Source organism: Paroedura picta, chromosome 10 (assembly GCF_049243985.1).
Source record: "Paroedura picta isolate Pp20150507F chromosome 10, Ppicta_v3.0, whole genome shotgun sequence".
NCBI classification, from domain to species: Eukaryota; Metazoa; Chordata; class Lepidosauria; order Squamata; family Gekkonidae; genus Paroedura; species Paroedura picta.
In genome coordinates this window covers 79,996,362-80,015,988 of record NC_135378.1, presented here as the reverse complement: position 1 = coordinate 80,015,988, position 19,627 = coordinate 79,996,362, and the positions used below count along the sequence as shown (strand labels likewise).

At 48.6% G+C, this 19,627-nt stretch overlaps 1 protein-coding gene across 1 annotated transcript in view; it reads left to right on the top strand.

Moving 5' to 3' along the window:
- Window positions 1–4,952: 4,952 nt before the first annotated feature.
- Window positions 4,953–19,627, top strand: part of CFAP299 (cilia and flagella associated protein 299) — a 223,368-nt gene continuing 208,693 nt past the window's right edge. Inside the window, exons 1-2 of the mRNA XM_077301079.1 lie at window positions 4,953–5,126; window positions 10,908–11,038. Coding sequence (XP_077157194.1) covers window positions 5,007–5,126; window positions 10,908–11,038 — 251 coding nt within the window. The 5' untranslated portion in view covers window positions 4,953–5,006. The remainder of the gene's footprint in view (window positions 5,127–10,907; window positions 11,039–19,627) is intronic.

Genomic DNA, 19,627 nt, shown 5'->3' with positions numbered 1-19,627 from the left:
AGTACCCAGCTTGCTGGGGGGTAAATGGTAATGACTGGGGAAGGCACTGGCAAACCACCCCGTATTGAGTCTGCCATGAAAACGCTGGAGGGCGTCAACCCAAGGCCCAGACATGCCTCGGTGCTTGCACAGGGGATACCTTTATCTTTACCTTTAATAGGTTTAAACTATGTGGAGAATGATATTGGTTAGACATCAGGAAAAAAAATTTCACAGTCAGGAGTTCAGCAGCGGAATCGGCTTGCTAAGGAGGTGGTGAGCTCCCCCTCACTGGTGGTCTTCAAGCAGTGGCTGGACAGAGACTTCACCTGGATGCTTTCAGCTGATCTTGCATTGAGCAGGGAGTTGGACTAGATCAGGGGTAGTCAAACTGCGGCCCTCCAGATGTCCATGGACTACAATTCCCAGAAGCCCCTGCCAGCATTTGCTGGCAGGGGCTCCTGGGAATTGTAGTCCATGGACATATGGAGGGCCACAGTTTGACTACCCCTGGACTAGATGGCCTGTATGGCCCCTTCCAACTCTATGGTTCTAGGAGTCTATAAGTAGTGGCTGGAGAGATACTTTTCATGGATGCTTTAGGCTGATGCTGCCTTGAGCAAGGGATGGGACTAGATGGCCTGTCTGGCCTCTACCAACTCCATGATTCTATAAGCAGCGGCTGGACAGAGACTTCTCCTGGATGATCCTCCATTGATCAGGTGGTTGGACTAGATGGCCTGTCTGGCCCCTTCCAACTCTATGGTTCTATGATTCTGCATAAATAAAGAGGGTCACCAGATCTAGGTTGGAGAATGCCTGGAGATATTCATTAAAAAAAAATCCATGAAATGTATTACAAATGATAGCAATAAAAGACACCCATGCTGAACTGGAAAAACATGCTAAGTGTGTGGGGGTTTTATTAAGGCAATCAAACAAACACCCTATTACAAAGTCCTTGATGGTTTCCCATCATGTCTGCATGCAGCGATCAACCTGCCTAGGCGACTGGCACACACAGGAGCAGTGAAATACAGGATTGTCCCTGTTTCATCTTGTCTTCCAGAGCTGAACATGCATCCCCTCTTAAATGCCTTTTACGAAAGAAAAAGGACAAGTTTTGATGTTCTTTTTAAAGGACTTCTGTCAAAGTCACAGCAGTCGGGCCTGTAACAATACAGGGCAATCTTCCTTTTCAAAAACTTCCAATCCGGCTGCGTCTTTATCTTGAGGAGCCTGTGAGAAGAAGAAAGAAAGAAAGAAAAAACCCAAACCCTACCTCTCACAGCAGTGCAGTTTTGGAAGACATGTAAATTTATTTAAATGCAATCACTCCATCTCTCCGCACCCAGGCAAGCTCTTCTTCTTTGCCAGGTGACGGAGATGAGAGAGACTGTCTCCCCCACCGAGGGATTAGCTCCCTATGCAATCTTCCAATTACAGCCCCCATCTTGTCATTATAATCTTTGGTGGGGAAAGGAGTTAATTGACCCAATTCCATGGCAATCAGGTGAGAGTCGAGAAGACTCGTCTGTCTTAACTTCGGAGGGGGGGGGGGAAGGGAAGGATGCTCTTTTTGGGTTGTTCTTTCAATATCCTCCAAGGTGCAATTACAGCAATGCTTCCTTGGCAGTATTTTCCTTGACTCCAAGATTCCCCCCCCACCTCCCACCCCGGGGGTATATGTGATGGAATTCTAAAACTCTGTGACACTTCAGGAAAAAAAAGGGGAAAAAAGGGGGAACTATTCCTAATTGGTATGTGAGTTATAAAGCAACATCAACAGTGCCATGGACCTGAGGGGGTCCCATGGAGCGGCAGCACAGAAATTATGCCAGAACACCCTTCCTTGGGGCTCCTTCATTAGGCAGGGCAAAAAAAGGCCTGTTTCAAGCAGCACGTTTTGAAGTCCCGGTGGCAGATAGGAAATCACCAGGTCTTAAGAGCCACCTTGGTGTCGAGGCTAAGAGTGGCAGCTCCTAATCTGGAGAGCCGGGTTTGATTTCCCCATTCCTCCTCCACCTGTAGCTGTCCGGGTGACCTCGGGCCAGTCACAGTCCTTTGAGAGCTGTCCTCAGAGAGCAGCTCTCTTGGGGCTCTCTCGGTCCCACCTACCGCACCAGGTGCGTGTTGTGGGGAGAAGGAGGGGATTGTCACAGGCAAAAATACCTTCCCAAGTGCTGTCATGGTTCCCCCCTCGTGTGCTTTCTGAAGCCTTCCTTTTGCATTTCTCATCCCCTCTCTCGCTCCTGGCATCTCTCAATAAGGCAGGCCCAGCCTTCTATCCATCCTTGAGGATCAGAGCGAAAGCAGCTAAAAGAGCCAGTGCTGTTGTCAGTGCCGGCTTTTGATCGCCGCTCGTGGGTTTTTACCAAAGCGGGCGCGGCGGCCTTCCCCTCTCTGTGCGCTTCTCTGTCCATCAGATGCTTCCCTTTCTGAACTGCTCCCCCTCCGTGTTCTCGCATTGCCTTTTGTGCAGCAGCCGGCACCGGAAACGGGCCCAGCCTTCAGCGTTCGCCTTGGAAGAGCCTGTGAAGATTTAGGCAGCTGTTGGCCATTCGAAATGTCTGCTCTTGGAGTGAAATTCATTCCAGCTATAAACAGAAGCATTTTCCTGTTTTGCTCAGGAAAATCCAGCTGCAAAAGCACATTGACAGTGCATCATCTGAAGTGCGCTAGCGTTCGCCCGTCTGCTTTCTGAGCAAATGTTTGTGGCATTACGTGCTCAAATCCAAGAAGGGAAGACGCAAGAGAGAAAGTCACGTCTGGTTATCTCACCCTATGCTTCCAGAGCACCAGCCCGGAGGAAAAGAATCTTGTACTGATCAGGTGATGATTCAACTTGCTGACAATCGTTCCAGTTCCTTGGGGGGCGGGGGGGGGGGGCGGCTCTCTTGGGAAAATAAATGGCAGACGTTGCTCGGGAGAGCTTCTGGGGACTTTAAAATTAGACTGGAGAGCAATGCTGGCAGACTGCACCAGTGTGCAGGTGGATCTCCGCGGAGGCTTATTCTGAACAACAGAGCAAGTGGCTCCTATGTGTTGATTTAGAGATCACCTCTCCGTAGAGTTTCTGAAGAAGGCCAGCAAAGGCCCAAAAAATAAAAATAAAATAAAACAACAAGAAGACTGATTTAATTTTTTTTTAATCCATAAGAACAAGCTGTTAGAAGCAGCATAAAATGAGGCAGCAAAGCATAGAAATAACAAGAGTGATTAGTATTTTAGAAACCCGTAAGAAGAAACCATTAGAAACAACTATGCAGACAGCATGAAATCAGGCCAGCAAAGCTAAAAAAAATGGCAAAGAATGATCAGTATTTTATTCATAAGAACAGTCTACAAAACCAGCACAAGATAAGGCCAGCAAAGCAAAAAAATAACAAGAAGGATTAGTATTTTAAAAATACATAAGAACAAGCCATGAGAAACGGCTATAAAAACAGCACAGAAAGCAGCATAAAATAACAGAACAAAAGATCTTCCCACCAGTGGGCGCTATTGGTCAGCTTCACTTCGAACTGACTGGATCTCAGCATGAGCTGGCCAATTGCATTCCCAGGATAAAGATCCTGTCTCAGACCTCAAGCTCTTTTTTATAATCACATGATGATTGGGAACAGGTTTTTTAAAAAAGTAATCCCATTTCTGCAATGAACATTAGTTAAGAAGTTAGGGTCATATTATTCAATTATGGCAAACTGATCAAATGTACTATAAAATCAGAATCCAGTAGTAACTGATTGAATGTACTGTTCAAAGATTCCTGCCAGAAGACAGTCTCAAGACCACCCTGTGTAGCTTACTTTGTTACACCACTTGCACATACAGTGACAATAAAGACACTTCATACTTTTATGGCTTACGGGGTCTTTTATTATCAGCAAATCAGTTGTTCTTTCACCACAAAACTGCATTTTAAAAGCGAACCACACTAGCTGCCTTCCTTAAACAATGTGAGGCTATTTGTATACTTAGGCTAGTTTAGGTGACAGCTGAGTGAGGCACTTTGGGGAGGGGGGGAGAGAACCTAGTACATCAGACCAGACACGCAATCTTCCCGAGGTATCTAATGCCACTAAGCTCAGTAGGTGTACAGACACAATACCCACTAAAATTTAAAAGATGTAGGTCTTACTTCTGAGAAAACGTGCATTGGAAGCCACGCTGCATGGCTGCAATGCAATGCGGTTATCAGCAAGTAAGCCTCATTGCACACATGAAGCCGTCTTCTGAGTAAGCATGGGGTAGTTGCCAACTTTGGCTGCAAAATTCCTGGAGATCTGAGGGCTGGAGTCTAGGGAGGGCTTGAGAATGCCGCAGAACCCTCCTTCCAAAGTGAACTCAAGGAGACACCTTGAGATGAGTTGAAATCCCAGTTCTCCAGCCATGGGAGGGGGGTGGGGGCCGGCAGCCCTGTTTAATACGTTCCAGCAGGGTAGCTGTTTTTGTGTGCCAAAATAACAAGAGTCTTGCAGGCCCATGGACAGGATTTTTTAAAAGGGGAGGTGGGAGGTTACAAAACATCCCAGAACATTTGAGAAAATAAGATATTTCACACTTTTCCTTTATTTTTTTTAATTCCTATTATTTTCCTATCTGTTACCATTATAAATAGGCTTTCATTGGTTCAACGAATAGCTTTTTTGTATTATTTCATTTATATAATCTTTTTTGGGGGGTCGTGGTGTCATTCCCCCCCCCCACCCCTTTGTGTACGGCCTCGGAGTCTCGGGACCCCCATTGCATCCGACGAGGCGCGCTGTGTCTCCCGAAAGACGACGCCCCGCGAGCGGGGACGGGGCGGGACGCCTCTGCCAGATGCGATTGGGCGTCCAGAAGCCGGTAGGCGGGGCTTCCCGGCGCGCGGTTCCCTTCTCCGTTCTGCCTGGGAGCGAAGAGGCGGGGCCAGTCGGAGTGAGGGGCGTGGCACACGGCAGCGTCCGTCCCCCCGGTTGGTGAAGGCGCGGGGCGGTGGGCGGAGTCCCGTCGCTGGGGCCCGTTGCCATGGACGCGGGCGCAGCATGGCGGGCCTGGAGGGCGACGACGCCGGCGCCGCCTTGGACCACATCGTCACCCAGTTCAACACCTACGAGGACTACCTGGACTCGCAGATCACCACGCAGGACCTCTACTACCTGGAGGTGAGGCCTCGGCTCCCCCCCCCGCCCGGGAGCGACTAGGGACGCCGAAGGGGCTTCTGAACATGTGCAGAGTGCAGCCAGGACCGCTTCGCCCCGCTGGGCGGGCGCCTGTTGCCGGCGGGCTTGCCTGCAGCGTGGGAAACTGACACTGGAGCCTCTCCTGTTGCTTGCCTCGTGTTTCCACTCTGCTTTTGTTTTGTGTTTTGTTGCCCCAAAGCAAAAAATGACATCCAAAATAGCATCCGGTAATAGACACTGAAAAGTCCCATGCAGTTATATGGGTTTTGCAAAGGGCTCTGTGTGTGTATGCAGTCGGTTGATTGATTGATTGATTGATTGATTACATATTCCGTTGATGGTGGAGGAAAAAAAAAGTCTGGGCAGCTGAAGCTTTTCTAGACAAGAAGGTGAATAATATCACCTGCCAAATCTAATCAACTGGTAGAGTCAGCTTGGTGTGGTTCAGAGAGGCAGCCTCTATTCTGCAGAGCTGGGTTGGATTTCCTCACTCCTCCACATTGCAGGCAGCTGGGGGACCTTGGGCTGGTCAGTTCTCTCAGAGCTCTCTCAGCCCCACCTACCTCAATGGGTGTCTTGTGGGGAGAGGAAAGAAAGGTGATTGAGGCCTTCTGGGGGACCTTGGGCAAGTCACAGTTCTGCCAGAGCCCTCTCACCCCTCGCCACCTCCCCTCACCCCTCTCCACCTTGTGGAGAGAAGAAGGGTAGGCAATTGTCAGCTCCCTCAGCTTGTAAAAAGCAGGGTGCAACCCCCCCCCAACTCCTCCTCCTCCTCTTCTTGTTCTTCTTCTTCTTCCCCCCTTCCAGGGTTGTTGGCAACTCTATCTGAGCTGGAATTTCCCAGAGGAATGCCTTCTTCTTATGCGGCTTCCCAACCCTACTGTGGGTGCCATTGTTACAAACAAGAAAATACAGCTTCCTTGGTAGAAATGTCCTGCCCGTGTGGCGGCTCCTCTGTTTTCTTGAGTTATTTATTTGATCGTATTTCATTCATTTCTGCTCCACCTTTCTCATTTTAACTTCACAACAACCCTGTGAGGTAGGTTTGCTGGGCCAAGCTCACCCAGTGAACTTCCATGGCACAAATTGGGTCCCCAAGATATTTCCTTCCTTTAAGAAAGGAGTAAAAACTGCTCTTTCTTTGCCCAAAACCACAGAGTGTCTTCCCCAACGTGCCTATGTCACTTCTGGGTCACGTTGAAGTTATGTAGGCAAGTCACTGAAATGCCTGGTGTCCTTCCCTTTTTGGAGGGGTGGGTCTCCTCCCCCACAAGTTAGCTGATTGGCGGTGGAGCGGTGGGCCTGGTAGCAGGGGACAGTGGGGTGTGGAATCTGACACCCCTAGGTAGAATATGACAGAGGGACTGGCCTAAGGGACTGTGGCATAATTCATGGTCCAGCGCCCATGTTTTTTTCCTAAAGAAGGCTCTTTCCTGCTTCCAAGGGCTCATTTGCAAATCCGCAAACCAAGCAGGCTCAGGGTGTTATCTTAATCCTGAAGTCACCTGGGAACTGTAGTGTTGAGGAGATGCTGATAGTTCCACCTCAGTGCTGGGTCTATCAGGTCTTCTAGAGTTCTAGCAAGGGGGATGGTGGCAGCGAAAGAGCTGCAGCACTTTTCCCATTTAATTCTATTTCTTCCTGTCTCTTGCCCGACTCTTCCTCCGACAACAGGCGCTCACAGGGGATTGTATTTTTTTGTTTTGTTTTCGATATTTATATAATTAGTATTACGATTGCATTTATTTACTGCCATAACTTGTGAGACTCAGGGCGGATTGCCGGAAAGGTAAAAAGCGTATAATTGAAGCACAGAAATGGAGATTTTAGGTATATACATTAAATCATAGGCATTGAAACAAGAAAGAATTAATGGTCTGCTCTTTCTATCATGGGAAGGCGGTGGGGGGGGTCATAGAGATGGCCATTTGAGTTGGATTCGGACAGGAAGGCGGGTGGATTAGATAGTTTAGGCCTCAACCTTAGGCGTGGCGGAATAACATTGTTTTACAAGCCCTGCGAGACTATCTGAAGTTCGGCAGGGCTCGGATGGCAGGCTGTTCCATCAGGTTGACTCTCTGCAGGTTTGAGGCATACCACGCAGGGTTGTTGTGCAGATGAATTGGAATGCTGTTGCAGAGGTTCTTTTGCCTCCTGTTTCATCTGCGCAACAACCCTGTGCAGTAGGCCTCAAATGTTTCAACTCTACTACAACTGCCGTGGGAGGCCTTAAACGTTTCTTCTGCACAGCAACCCTGTCCAGCCTTTGTTCTAAGAACAATTTGGTCACTGCTGCGGGAAAGGTGTGCCTGGTCATCGCATCTACTTCTTAGAGTTGTCGTGGAGGAGAAGAGGATGTTGTAAGTCACTTTGCTTCCCCACTGGGAGAAAAGCAGGGTGTAACTACTCCAGCAGGCTCCACTGCCTGTTGTAGGTACCCTGCTGTAAGGATCAGGGCGCTGAATTAAATTGGTTTGTCGTTCTGTAAAGCTGCCACTAGGTGGAAATATTATTTCACTTTTGAGCCCATGGAAAGCCGGAGCTGCGCAGCTTTTGTGCATGTGGGTGTTGGTGTGTGTGAAGCAGCTTCTGCTTGCTAACTTTGTCCCTGTTTCTCAGCTAGTGATCCACGAGCCACGGAAGGCCTCTGCGTTCCATCGATCCTTTTCTGTAGTCTTATTTGTATATCACAGGCCGCTTGTTGTTTTACAGAGCGACATGGTCGAAAAGTCAGACCCCCGGCTTAAGATCCAAATGGTCTGTGGGCAGCTGGACCCCCAAGCCCTTTTAGCCGCATTTCCCGACCATCCTGCAAGAATGGGGCCCTGAATTTTTTAATTGGCACAACCCAGTGTTATTTGGACAAAGGAGGTGCAGAGTTGATTCTCAGCTCCACCATCGAGCCTTCAGACCAGGGGTAGTCAAACTGCGGCCCTCCAGATGTCCATGGACTACAATTCCCAGGAGCCCCTGCCAGCGAATGCTGGCAGGGGCTCCTGGGAATTGTAGTCCATGGACATCTGGAGGGCCACAGTTTGACTACCCCTGCTTCAGACGGTCGTTGGCAGGCCTTTTCTCCACCCCAAAACGGAAAGCATCTCTGTCCCCTCGATCCTTACCTCACTCTTCCTCCAGCAGCTCAGCGTGGCATATACTGTTCCGTTGTATCCTCACAACAACCTTGTGAGGTAGCTTAGGCAAAGAAGACTGATCCAAGGTCATTTGGCAGACTTATTTATGATGTAGTGGTTAAGAGCGGCAGCTTCTAATCTGGCAAGCTGGGTTTGATTCCCTGCTCCTCTACATGCAGCCAGCTGGGTGGTCTTGAGCCAGTCACAGCCCTGATACTGCTGTTCTGACTGAACAGTTCTCTCAGAGCTCTCTCAGCCCCACACACCTTACGGGGTGTCTATTGTGGGGCTTCAGCCCTAGAGAGCCAGCTCGTTGTAGCGGATAAAAGCAGTGGACTTTAATCTGGAGAGTTGGTTTTGATTCCCGGCTCCTCCACATGCAGCCAGATAGGTGACTTTGGGCCAGTCATACATAGTTCTCCCTGAGCTCTCACAGCCTCACCTGCTTTGCAAGCTGCCCGTTGTGGGGAGAGGACGGGTAGGTGATTGAAACTTCTTTGGGTAGTAAAAAGCAGGATACAAAAAACCCACCTGTGCTTCTTTGAGAGCCACTTGGTGTGATGACTGAGTGGGGGCCTCTAATCTGGAGAACTCCTTCACAACACCCCACAACGTTTCATGTAAGCCACTCTGAGCCATATAGGGGGGCGGAATAAAAATCTAAGAAAATAAATAAATAAACATGCAGCGAGCTGGATGACCTTGGACCCGTCACAGTTCTCTCAGAGCTCTCTCAGCCTCACCTCCCTCACAGGGTGTCTGTGGTGGGGAGAGGAAAGGGAAGGCGACTGTAAGCCGCTTTGAGACTCCTTCAAGAAAAGCTGCCTATAAGAACCAACTCTTCTTCTTTCTTGAACGAGTCAAAGCACAAATTTGGTCCACCTTGAGTGTGGTTCCATTAAGCCAATCTGCAAGATAAATGAATATATGAAATTGATCACAGATGGCTAGACACTTGGTTCAGATTGGAATCTGTCATTTATTTGTGCTCTGATTACTCCAGGCCTCCAGGATATGCCAAATGACCAAAAAGAAATTAAATAAAGGGGTCTCTTCAACCGGAGTTCAATAAATGGACCATGGAACATGTAGCAAAATAATATCACCTGAAAATAATATCGAAATAATATCACCCTGCAGACCAAACGGATATTCAAGGGGCAGCTGGACGAGCCAGTTCAGCTGTTGGCAGCCCTGCCACGTCGCTTGCAGGGCTAGAGAAAAAGAATTCCAGCACAGCTGACAGAAACCAACAGTCGATCATAAATTAATAGGATCAAAACTTGGCAAAGGAAGATTCACCAAAGCGCCAGCCCTGAAACGACACCTGGCAGCCCAGGTGCCTTTTGGCAGAGGGAGCGTCTTCGCTAACCTCTCCAAAGCCTGCAGGGGCTGAGAACTCACAGCCTCTCTGGTAATGGAAGGGGCCTCTACCAAAGAGGGCTCCAGGGGGAGGGCAACCTAAGAAGCCCTGGTGCTGAGGTTTGTGCTGCCAACATGGAAGAGATGAGTCAGAGGTTATTTTTAAAAATATACAAATGCATATAAATAAATACAGTTGCATTTTTAAAAATGAAGAAGAAGAGTTGGTTCTTAGATGCTGCTTTTCTCTACCCAAAGGAGTCTCAAATGGCTTACAATCACCTTCCCTTTCCTCTCCTCGCAACTGACACCCTGTGAGGGAGGTGAGGCTGAGAGATTACTAAAGAAGAAGAAGAGTTTGTTCTTATGTGCCGCTTTTCTCTACCCGAAGGAGGCTCAAAGCGGCTTACATCTGCCTTACCTTTCCTTTCCTCTCCCCACAACAGGCACCCTGTGAGGTGGGTGAGGCTGAGAGAGCCCTGATATCACTGCTCATTCAGGACAGCTTGATCAGTGCTGTGGCGAACCCAAGGTCACTCAGCTGGCTGCATGTGGGGGAGTGCAGAATCGAACCCAGTTTGCTAGATTAGAAGTCCACACTCCTAACCACTACACCAAAATGGAGTCACCACAGTGTAGTTGCAGGAACACAGATGTCTTGCAGTACAGTCCTAAGACTAAAGTTTCTGTCCAGGGGCATCTTTAAGACCAACCATGTCATTGTTTGACGATTCTGTGTACACAGCCAGTATGGTGTAGTTGTTAAGAGTAGTGGCCTCTAATTTGGAGAACAGTCCCCAGTCCTCTGCATGCGGCCAGCAGGGCCAGTCACCATTGTTTCAGAGCTGTTCTTGCAGATCAGTTCTCTCAGAGCTCTTTCAGCCCTACCTACCTCACAGGGTGTCTGTTATGGAGAAAGGAAGTGAAAGGCATTTGTAAGCTGTTTTGGGCCTCCTTTGGCCAGTGAAAAGCGGGGTATAAAACCAGCTCTTCTTGGGACTGTGACTATTTGCGCAATTATTTTTCAGTCGATTAAAAAAGAAATTGTGCCGTTTTGGGACTGTCAGGCAGGCAAGCAGAAACACCTGGTGATGTTTTCAGTTGGACGAAGAACAGGACACGGATTGCGAGACGGACTGGAATAGAAAAGCCCTGGCAGCAGCTTGTTAGCCGGCCCAGCGTGAGCAAACCATCCTGGGCTTCTTTTTCGGGTGGCAGCCCCCGGTCAGTGCTCCCCTCTTTCCTCTGACCCTCCCTGTTGTCTCCCCAGAATGAAGAGATGGCCCGCCAGCTGGTGGAGCTGGGTTTCCGAGGAAGTGGCGAAGTGCTGAGAAGGGAAGACTTCATCGCCAGGAAATTAGCGGCGGAGGTTTCCAGGCTCTCTGAACGACACCAGCAAAAGTAAGCGATCAGCAAAAGTAAGCGATGTGCGGGTATGTGTGAGCTAATGAGCCATGTAACGAGATTAGGGGGGGAAAGGGGCGAAAAGCTGGCTCGAAATGCAAACAGGGAGACCGTGTAAAATCAGAGTGTGAAAAGATGACAGAATAACGAGGGACTTTAAAGGCATACATTCAAATTTGCGTCCTGCGTCTGGTGTTGCAGAACTATTGGGGGCCTGGGGAAATGACATAAATAGGGTCAAGCTTGTGGGAATGCAAATTACCTGTGGGTGGGCAGGTAGCTGTGGATTTCCTGCATTGTGCAGGGGCTCGGCGAGATGACCCCGGAGGTCCTTCCAGCTCTGATTCTGGGGAGAAAGGGAAGAAAGGCGGTGAGCCGACCAAACAGGAGATGGTCGGGTAAAAGAGGGACCCCTGCTGTCGCTAGATGTTCAGGGTAAGAACGTCTGCATGCAGCAGGATGTTAATCTGAAAAATTTCCACTAGGTTTAAAAAAAATAAATAAAACCACCTGCACACCTGAGATCCTCCGCTGGTTCTTCCTGTCACAGGCCTTGTGAATCAGCCGCTTGTGTCAACATTCCTTCGTCTTTCTACACGCCTGAAGAACACCTGGAGATTTGTGCTACGGTTTCCTGAAAACCGTGGATGTCTGTGCAGGTGCCAAGACGCTTTGCATAGGACGGCTTGTCCTTAAGGCATAGATACCGGGGAGCAGGCTGCCCCTCTCTCCGATTCATCCGCCGGCGTGGGGAGCCCCGGAGAGGCATCTGGTGAAGCTTCATACCCCCGTAAGGGGCTGTAGAGCAGGGCCTCTGGGCTACTCCAGCCTGGTGCTGTCATAACACACCGCCAAGAGTGCTTCGTAGGGAACCTGTTGTATGCCTCACTAAGGCCCTGCCGTCAGCTGACTTGCCAACCTTTGGCTTTTTCCTCTCCCCTCTGTGTTCAGAGCCAGCTTGGTGTTGTGGTTAAGAGGAGTGGCCTCTAATCTGGAGAGAGTGGTTTGATTCCCTGCTCCTCCTCCACGAGCAGCCAACCGGGTGACCTTGGGCCAGGCACCGTTCTCTCAGAGCTCTTTCAGCCCCAGCTACCTCAAAAGGGGTCTGTTGTGGAGAGAGGAAGGGAAAGGTGATTGTAAGCCACTTTGAGACCCATGAGGCCCGCTGGGTGATTTTGGATCTGGCACAGGTCTCTCAGAGCTTTCTCAGCCCCACCTACCTCACGGGGTGCCTGTTGTGGGGAGAGGAAGGGAAGGTGATTACAGGCCCCTTTGAGACACACGAGGCTTGCTGGGTGACCTTGGGCCAGGCACAGTTCTCTCAGAGCTCTCTCAGCGCCACCTACCTCACAGGGTGTCTGTTGTAGGGAAAGGAAGTGAAGGCAGTTGTGAACCACTTTGAGACTCCTTCGGGTAGCCAAAAGCCAGGTACAAAAACTCAGCTCTTCTCTTTCTGTTTCTTCTGCTGCTGCTGCTGCTGTATTGAGCTTTTTCTACTCCAAATCATGGTGTCCAGATTAGAAAGTGTGGCTCTTTGGGGAGCATGAGCCCTGCCATTTCATCATTTTGAAAAATAAACAGCTGGTGTCTTGCTTACTGCCTCTGGAGCCTACCCATTAGGAACGTGCACAGCCATAGGGAGAGGAAGGAGAGGGATTTGAAGAAGACTTGGTTGTTATATGCCACTTTTCTCTACCAGAAGGAGTCTCAAAGTGGCTTACAGTCGCCCTCCCTTTCCTCTCCCCACAACAGACACATTCACAACCCGCCTTGTGTCTCCATGGGGGAGGTGGCATATAAATAACATACATAAATGACCAGATCAATAAAATGAAAGACTTCCCAGCTTCTGGTTTCCTGGCTGGCCTCTAACACCTGATTCCAAAGCAAAAGGATTTGCCCTTTCCATGAGGTCACCCGGGAAGCTTTTAAAATTGTTGTGTGTGCGCATGTGCCTGTACACACACAAGCCCTTCCCTTCAAATAACATATGGAGGCCGGCAGCTCTTTCTGATGACTCTAAATGTTCTTGTCCTTAACATGTTTACTTTTAATACAATATTAAGTCAGTTTTTGAAAAGCTCCAGGTGTGTTTGGGTAGCTGAGTGCAACCGAATTGGTTACGTTAGCAGCAGTGTTTTTGCACCTGGAAACGAGCAGTGATAATCAACATCCTCGGCCTTCCAAGAATAAATTGTTCCTGTTCCCTCTTTTCTTTCTTTCTTTCTTTCTTTCTTTCTTTCTTTCTTTCTTTCTTTCTTTCTTTCTTTCTTTCTTTCTTTCTTTCTTTCTTTCTTTCTTTCTTTCTTCTTTCTTTCTTTCTTTCTTTCTTTCTTTCTTTCTTTCTTTCTTTCTTTCTTTCTTTCTTTCTTTCTTTCTTTCTAAAAGTATTTCTCTTTTCCTTCCCTGCTTTTAAATTAGCATACTGTTTTTTGGGAAAAGCCTCGGGAATAAAGGGAATTGGCTTAAATAGGTCTTGAAAAAACATTCTCTTTTGGTGTACTCTGCTCTGGTTCGGCCTCACTTGGAGTCCTGTGTTCAGTTTTGGGCACCTCAGTTGAAGAGGGATGTAGACAAACTGGAACGTGTCCAGAACCGGGCATGGAATCACCGATTGGTTCAAAATTAAGAAAGGAGTTCGGCAAGGCTGTATACTGTCGCCTTGCCTATTTAACTTGTATACGTACATCATGAGAAAGGCAGGGTTAGATGAGTCACAAATTGGGATCAAGATTGCAGGGAGAAATATCAACAACCTCAGATATGCAGATGATACCACTCTAATGGCAGAAAGTAAAGAGGAACTAAAGAGCCTGTTGATGCGGGTGAAGGAGGAGAGCGCAAAAGTTGGCTTGGAACTCAACATCAAAAAACCGAAGATCATGGCATCTGGCCCTCTCAATTCCTCGCAAATGGGGAAGAAATGGAGGTAGTGACAGATTTTATTTTCCTGGGCTCCGAGATCACTGCAGATGGGGACTGCAGCAAAGAAATTAAAAGACACTTGCTCCTGGGGAGGAAAGCTATGGCAAATCTAGACAGCATCCTAAAAAGCAGAGACATCACCCTGCCAACAAAAGTGTGTCTAGTCAAGGCGATGGTCTTCCTAGTTGCAATGTATGGCTATGAAAGCTGGACCATAAGGAAGGCTGAGCGTCAAAGAATTGAGGCTTTTGAACTCTGGTGCTGGAGAAGACTCTTGCGAGTCCCTTGGACTGCAAGGCGAACAAACCGGTCAGTCTTAGAGGAGATCAGCCCTGACTGCTCCTTAGAAGGCCAGATCCTGAAGATGAAGCTCAAATACTTTGGCCACCTCATGAGAAGGAAGGACTCCCTGGAGAAGAGCCTAATGCTGGGAGCGATTTAGGGCAAAAGAAGAAGGGGGCGACAGAGAATGAGGTGGCTGGATGGAGTCACTGAAGCAGTAGGTGCAAGCTTAAATGAACTCCGGAGAATGGTAGAGGACAGGAAGGCCTGGAGGATCATTGTCCATGGGGTCGCGATGGGTCGGACACGACTTCACACCTAACAACAACAATATTTTCTTACGAATTGGTGTGTCGGATTTTGTTTGATCTTTATTCTAGTTCTTTTAAATTCCTTAGTCTAATTAAAATATATATATTAAAAAAGACCACCAAAGGTAATTCTGGATATAACCTTTTGTGAGCAGGCACGCTTCTTCAGGTACAAGTGGACGTAGGTAAGGGAAGTTTTGTATTCTGTTCCTAAATGGTTCTGGGATCCCCCCTTCCCCCCAAATATAAAAACCTTGCCTTCCTGCTGAGTTTACTGCTTGCTGGCTGCCCCCCAACGTAGCTGGGGGTGGACCAGAGACCCTCCTGTAGCCCCGGTGTCCCACTGTGGTGCGTCTGCTGCCGTCCCCCAGGTCTCTGCGCAGTAGATCACTTGAACAGATCTAAAACCAATGCGTCGTGTAATTTAAAGCCCGTCTCTTCGGTTACTGTTTGTTCTGCCTGCGGTTTGGCCGACTCGTCCCGCACTACCGTGCTTTTTCCGCTAGCGTTTTCGGTTAGGTGCGATTCGTTCAAGGGCCAAGCGGGGAAAAGCCCCCTCAGTCTCGTACCATCTCGGTTAAGCGATGCTTTCCAGAAGCAGAGAGTTAAATGCATGTCCTGATGCTTGAACGTGTCTCCCTTGTTCTTGGCCTGGAGGGAACCCCCCCCCCTTGCCAAGTGGCCTAATTGTTCCCCTGTCTTGATCCTGGCTGCGGAAGAAGACGATGCTTAATCTTCCTCGCCAGACGTCTTGCTAAAGATAGCCGCGATGCAGTCGGTCCTGATTTGAAACGCAGAGAAACAAGCCGAAATATTGGGCAGTTGTCTTTTAGACTTCCAGGTGAGGGACAGGTGCCCAACCCATCTGTCATTCCTCTCCGTGCTCTCAGAAACAGTAAGCAACAGGTCTGCGTTCTTATGGTTTCTTTTTTCTGCTTTGAGCTCCTGTCTCTCTCTGTCATTGCCTCATTTTGGGGGGTTGTTGTTTTTTTTACCCTGCCCAACCTCTGAGGATGTATTTCACAGCAATGTATGGCTGTGAAAGTTGGACTCTAAGGAAGGCCGAGGGTCAAAGAATTGAGGCTTTTGAACTCTGGTGCTGGAGAAGACTCTTGCGAGTCCCCTTGGACTGCAAGGCGAACAAACCAGTCAGTCCTAGAGGAGATCAGCCCTGACTGCTCCTTAGAAGGCCAGATCCTGAAGATGAAACTCAAATACTTTGGCCACCTCATGAGAAGGAAGGACTCCCTGGAGAAGAGCCTAATGCTGGGAGCGATCGAGGGCAAAAGAAGAAGGGGACGACAGAGAATGAGGTGGCTGGATGGAGTCACTGAAGCAGTCGGTGCAAACTTAAATGGACTTCGAGGAATGGTAGAGGACAGGAAGGCCTGGAAGATCGTTGTCCATGGGGTCGCGATGGGTTGGACACGACTTCGCACCTAACAGCAACAACAATCCTCTGAGGAGGGCTGGGCGGTGGACAGTGTTCTCTCTTGTATTCTCACAGCACCCCTGCAAGGTATGTTAGGCCAAGGGCCAGTGATTGACCCAGGAAGCCAGCGTGGTGTCGTGGTTAAGAGTGGCAGTTTCTAATCTGGTGAGCTGGGTTTGATTCTCCACTCTTACTCATGCAGCCAGCTGGGTGACCTTGGGCCAGTCACAGTCCTGATAGTGCTGCTCTCACAGAGGAGTCCTGGCAGGGCTCTCGCAGCCTCACCAGAAGGTTTCCTTAGGCAGTTGCCACTGTGTACTAAATGTAAAACCAGCTCCCTGTGCTACCCAATGGCTTCTTTGGTGACGTCCGTTTTCAGACAACACTCCGGGGAAAGACAGATTTTGAGAAGCGTGCTGTGGGATGAAGCTGAAAACACAGAGCATTATCTCTCGTGGTGTTTTATTACTGCAGGTGCCTTGTGGCTCCCAGTCGGGGTGTGTGTGGGGGGGAGGGAGCCCTATTTATACACCTGTCCACACAAAGGATTCCAAAGGGCTTCCAAAGGATGCCAGAGGAGGGGAGGGGTGGGGAAGCAAGAAAACAGCTCATGCTGTGCTGACACAGTGATAAATTAAGCCTCTTCCCTTGGGGAAATCCAACAGGAGGGTCCAAACAGTCCCCCAAAAGAGCTTAACGGCGAGGTGCAGATGTTCGAAAACCCATTTCAGGGACGTTCACCAATCGGTTCCTGCAGCTTTTGAACTGCTTTGGAGGGCTGCTTTCGGAAGCAAGCAGGAGCGACCGCTGCCTTTTCCTTTTGGACAAAAGGAAGAGGGGGGGGAACGCACACTTTGCGGCAGTCCTGCCTTTATAATTTTCCGTGTGCCTGTTTCAGACCTCTATCAGATATAAGATCTCTATCATCTCATCACGTCACTTTATAATACCCCATTGTGTGTTTCTGATATAGTCACAGACTTTGGTGCTGAGAGCATTTGCGGGTGTGACTTTAGCCTTACTTCCTTTCCCCTGACCCTGACAGCCCAACCAAAAAATGGTTTATAAGTCGCTTTGAGACTCCTTCGGGTAGAGAAAAGCAGCATATAAGAATCAACTCTTCTTCTTCTTCCTCTTCTACCCCAGTTCACAGATCCATATACAGCTGTGGTGGCCAAATGGTGGTTCTTTAGATCTCCATGGCCTACAATGCCCATGAGCCTCTGCCAACATGACATGAGAATCGTAGTCCATGGGCATTTGGAGAACCACGGTTTGGCCACCCCTGATATACATTGCAGCAAACTGGATGCATGAGATGGTGTGTCGAACTCTGCCCATCCTCTTATGGAACAAACGATTGGAGTAGGATTGCTCCTCTTCTCCCTGTCTTCTCCATCAAATAAGTGAATTCCACTGTATTTAATGGGGCTTACTCTCAAGTAAGAGTGCATAGGATTGCAGCCTCAATTTCCTTGAAATTTTACTCTCCCTTTCCTGTGATAAGAGAAGGCTGCCCACCTTGAGCCCCAAACCGTATTCTGTAGCCTAGGCATATTAATAATCTGCTTTTAGCCTTTCCATGTGCGGTCTCTTTGGAAACCAAACAAACAAAGCCAGCCATGCTCCTCTTTTGTTAACCACCAGAGTGCACTTCCCGTGATGTTTTGCAGGTTCCTTTCTCGTGGTGCATTCTTCTTCCACCTGCACAGGCTCTTCCACCTGCACAGCTCTTGAGAAGCAGCTTGGCGCTTGGAGTCTTGTTTTAGCAACAGCCCAGGGCAAAAATGTTCAGTAGACTTCGGCCCTGTCCCATGTGGGGAATCTCAACACCCTTCGGAAAATTACTTTGCTAGGTGTCCATGAACTACAGTTCCCATGAGCCCCTGCCAGCAGCATAGAAAGACCACAGATTGCTATCGCGCTTCCCCCATTCGACTGCAAGGACCGATGGCCAGTTTGATACTTGAAGATTAGTGAATGAGCTATCATAATACACTCCAGAGAATCTTCTAGAAAATAAGAACACTTACACTCTTGATAAGGATCTACCCATTACGCAGTAATGGGTTTAAACTGCAAGTACAACGATATAGGCTAGATATCAGGAAAAAGATTTTCACAGTCAGAGTAGTTCAGCAGTGGAATAGGCTGCCTAAGGAGGTGGTGAGCTCCCCCTCACTGGCAGTCTTCAAGCAAAGGTTGGATACACACTTTTCTTGGATGCTTTAGGATGCTCTGGGCTAATCCTGCGTTGAGCAGGGGGTTGGACTAGATGGCCTGTATGGCCCCTTCCCACTCTAGGATTCTATGATTCTATGATTCTATCGATGAGCCACTGATGAAAGTCTTGGTTTTGAAAACGGCTTATGTATCCAGATCCTGTTCTGGCTCATCCTGAATAAATGAAGAAAAAAACGTTTAGATTGCTCCGGTGTCTTTACAGTAGTGGTTCTCAGCCTTCCTGATGCCACAACCCTTGAATACAGTTCCTCATGTTGTGGTGACCCCCAACCATAAAACTATGCAAGGGTTCTTTCACAAAAATTAAACTGAAACTGACCAATGGCGTGAAGATCCATGGTTCATGATTGTATATAAATTGATTTATTTCCGGGGTTTCTCAGTTCAGTTCTGCCTCTTGTCCCACCATGCTGATCTCGCTCTTTTACGCTGCTCCAGAGAGATGAACACTCTAACTCGATCTACCCCACAAGGCTGTTGTGTGGCGCCTGCAGGAGGAGCGGCAACAATGGCGCGGCAAGAAACTGGCGGTAGAGAGCGTCACCCCCCGCCGTAGATGAGGATGCGGAGAGCAAATGAGTAGATTACGCCATCACTGTTACAATTACTGTAAATTATTGGTTTTTATTGTCATTTTATGGTTTTAGGGGACGGGGTTATGTAAGCCGCCTCGAGCCTTCGGGGGGAGGCGGGGTATAAATATAATAATAATAATAATAATAATAATAATAATAATAATAATAATAATAATAATAATGGCAGCAACCCCCCCCCCCGCTGCTCACCCAAAAGGGGTCCTGATCCCCAGGTTGAGAACCACTGCTTTATAGGTTTGATCCCACCCAGGATATTGGCAGCCTTAAGTCTGGTCATGTGACCCTTTCCTTCAGTGAGACGAATGAGTTCATACCTGGCGGACGATGCCATTTTGGGATCGCTAGACCGGCTGCTGTGGGGCTGAAACTTAGCTAAAAGAGGCTGGTACTCTTGAATTGCTTTCCGAACTTGCTCTGTTATTATAAAACAGGCCAATCCGGGCGAGGAGTTCCCGCAACCAGGCATCACCTTAGGCAAGCACGAAACTGAGGCCATTCCGGTAAAGGGAGCGCAAGCGGGGAGGCTGTTTCAGGGTGGCAGGCCGTTGTGCATCTCGCTGATGATCTGGCAGGATTGCCACCCAAAACGACACCCTGCTTTTGCAGATCTACCGGTATTACTTGGTCTCTGCCAAGGCAGACTTGTTGGCACGGTAAAACATTATCCTTTCGAAATTGGAAGAGCGTTTTTTATGCACCGGAATGCGACCTAACTGTCAAAGGATTTTCTTCTGCCCTTCCTTTGCGGTCTTTCCTCTGTAAGAATACTCTTTTGGGGGGAGATTTGGCTGGTGCT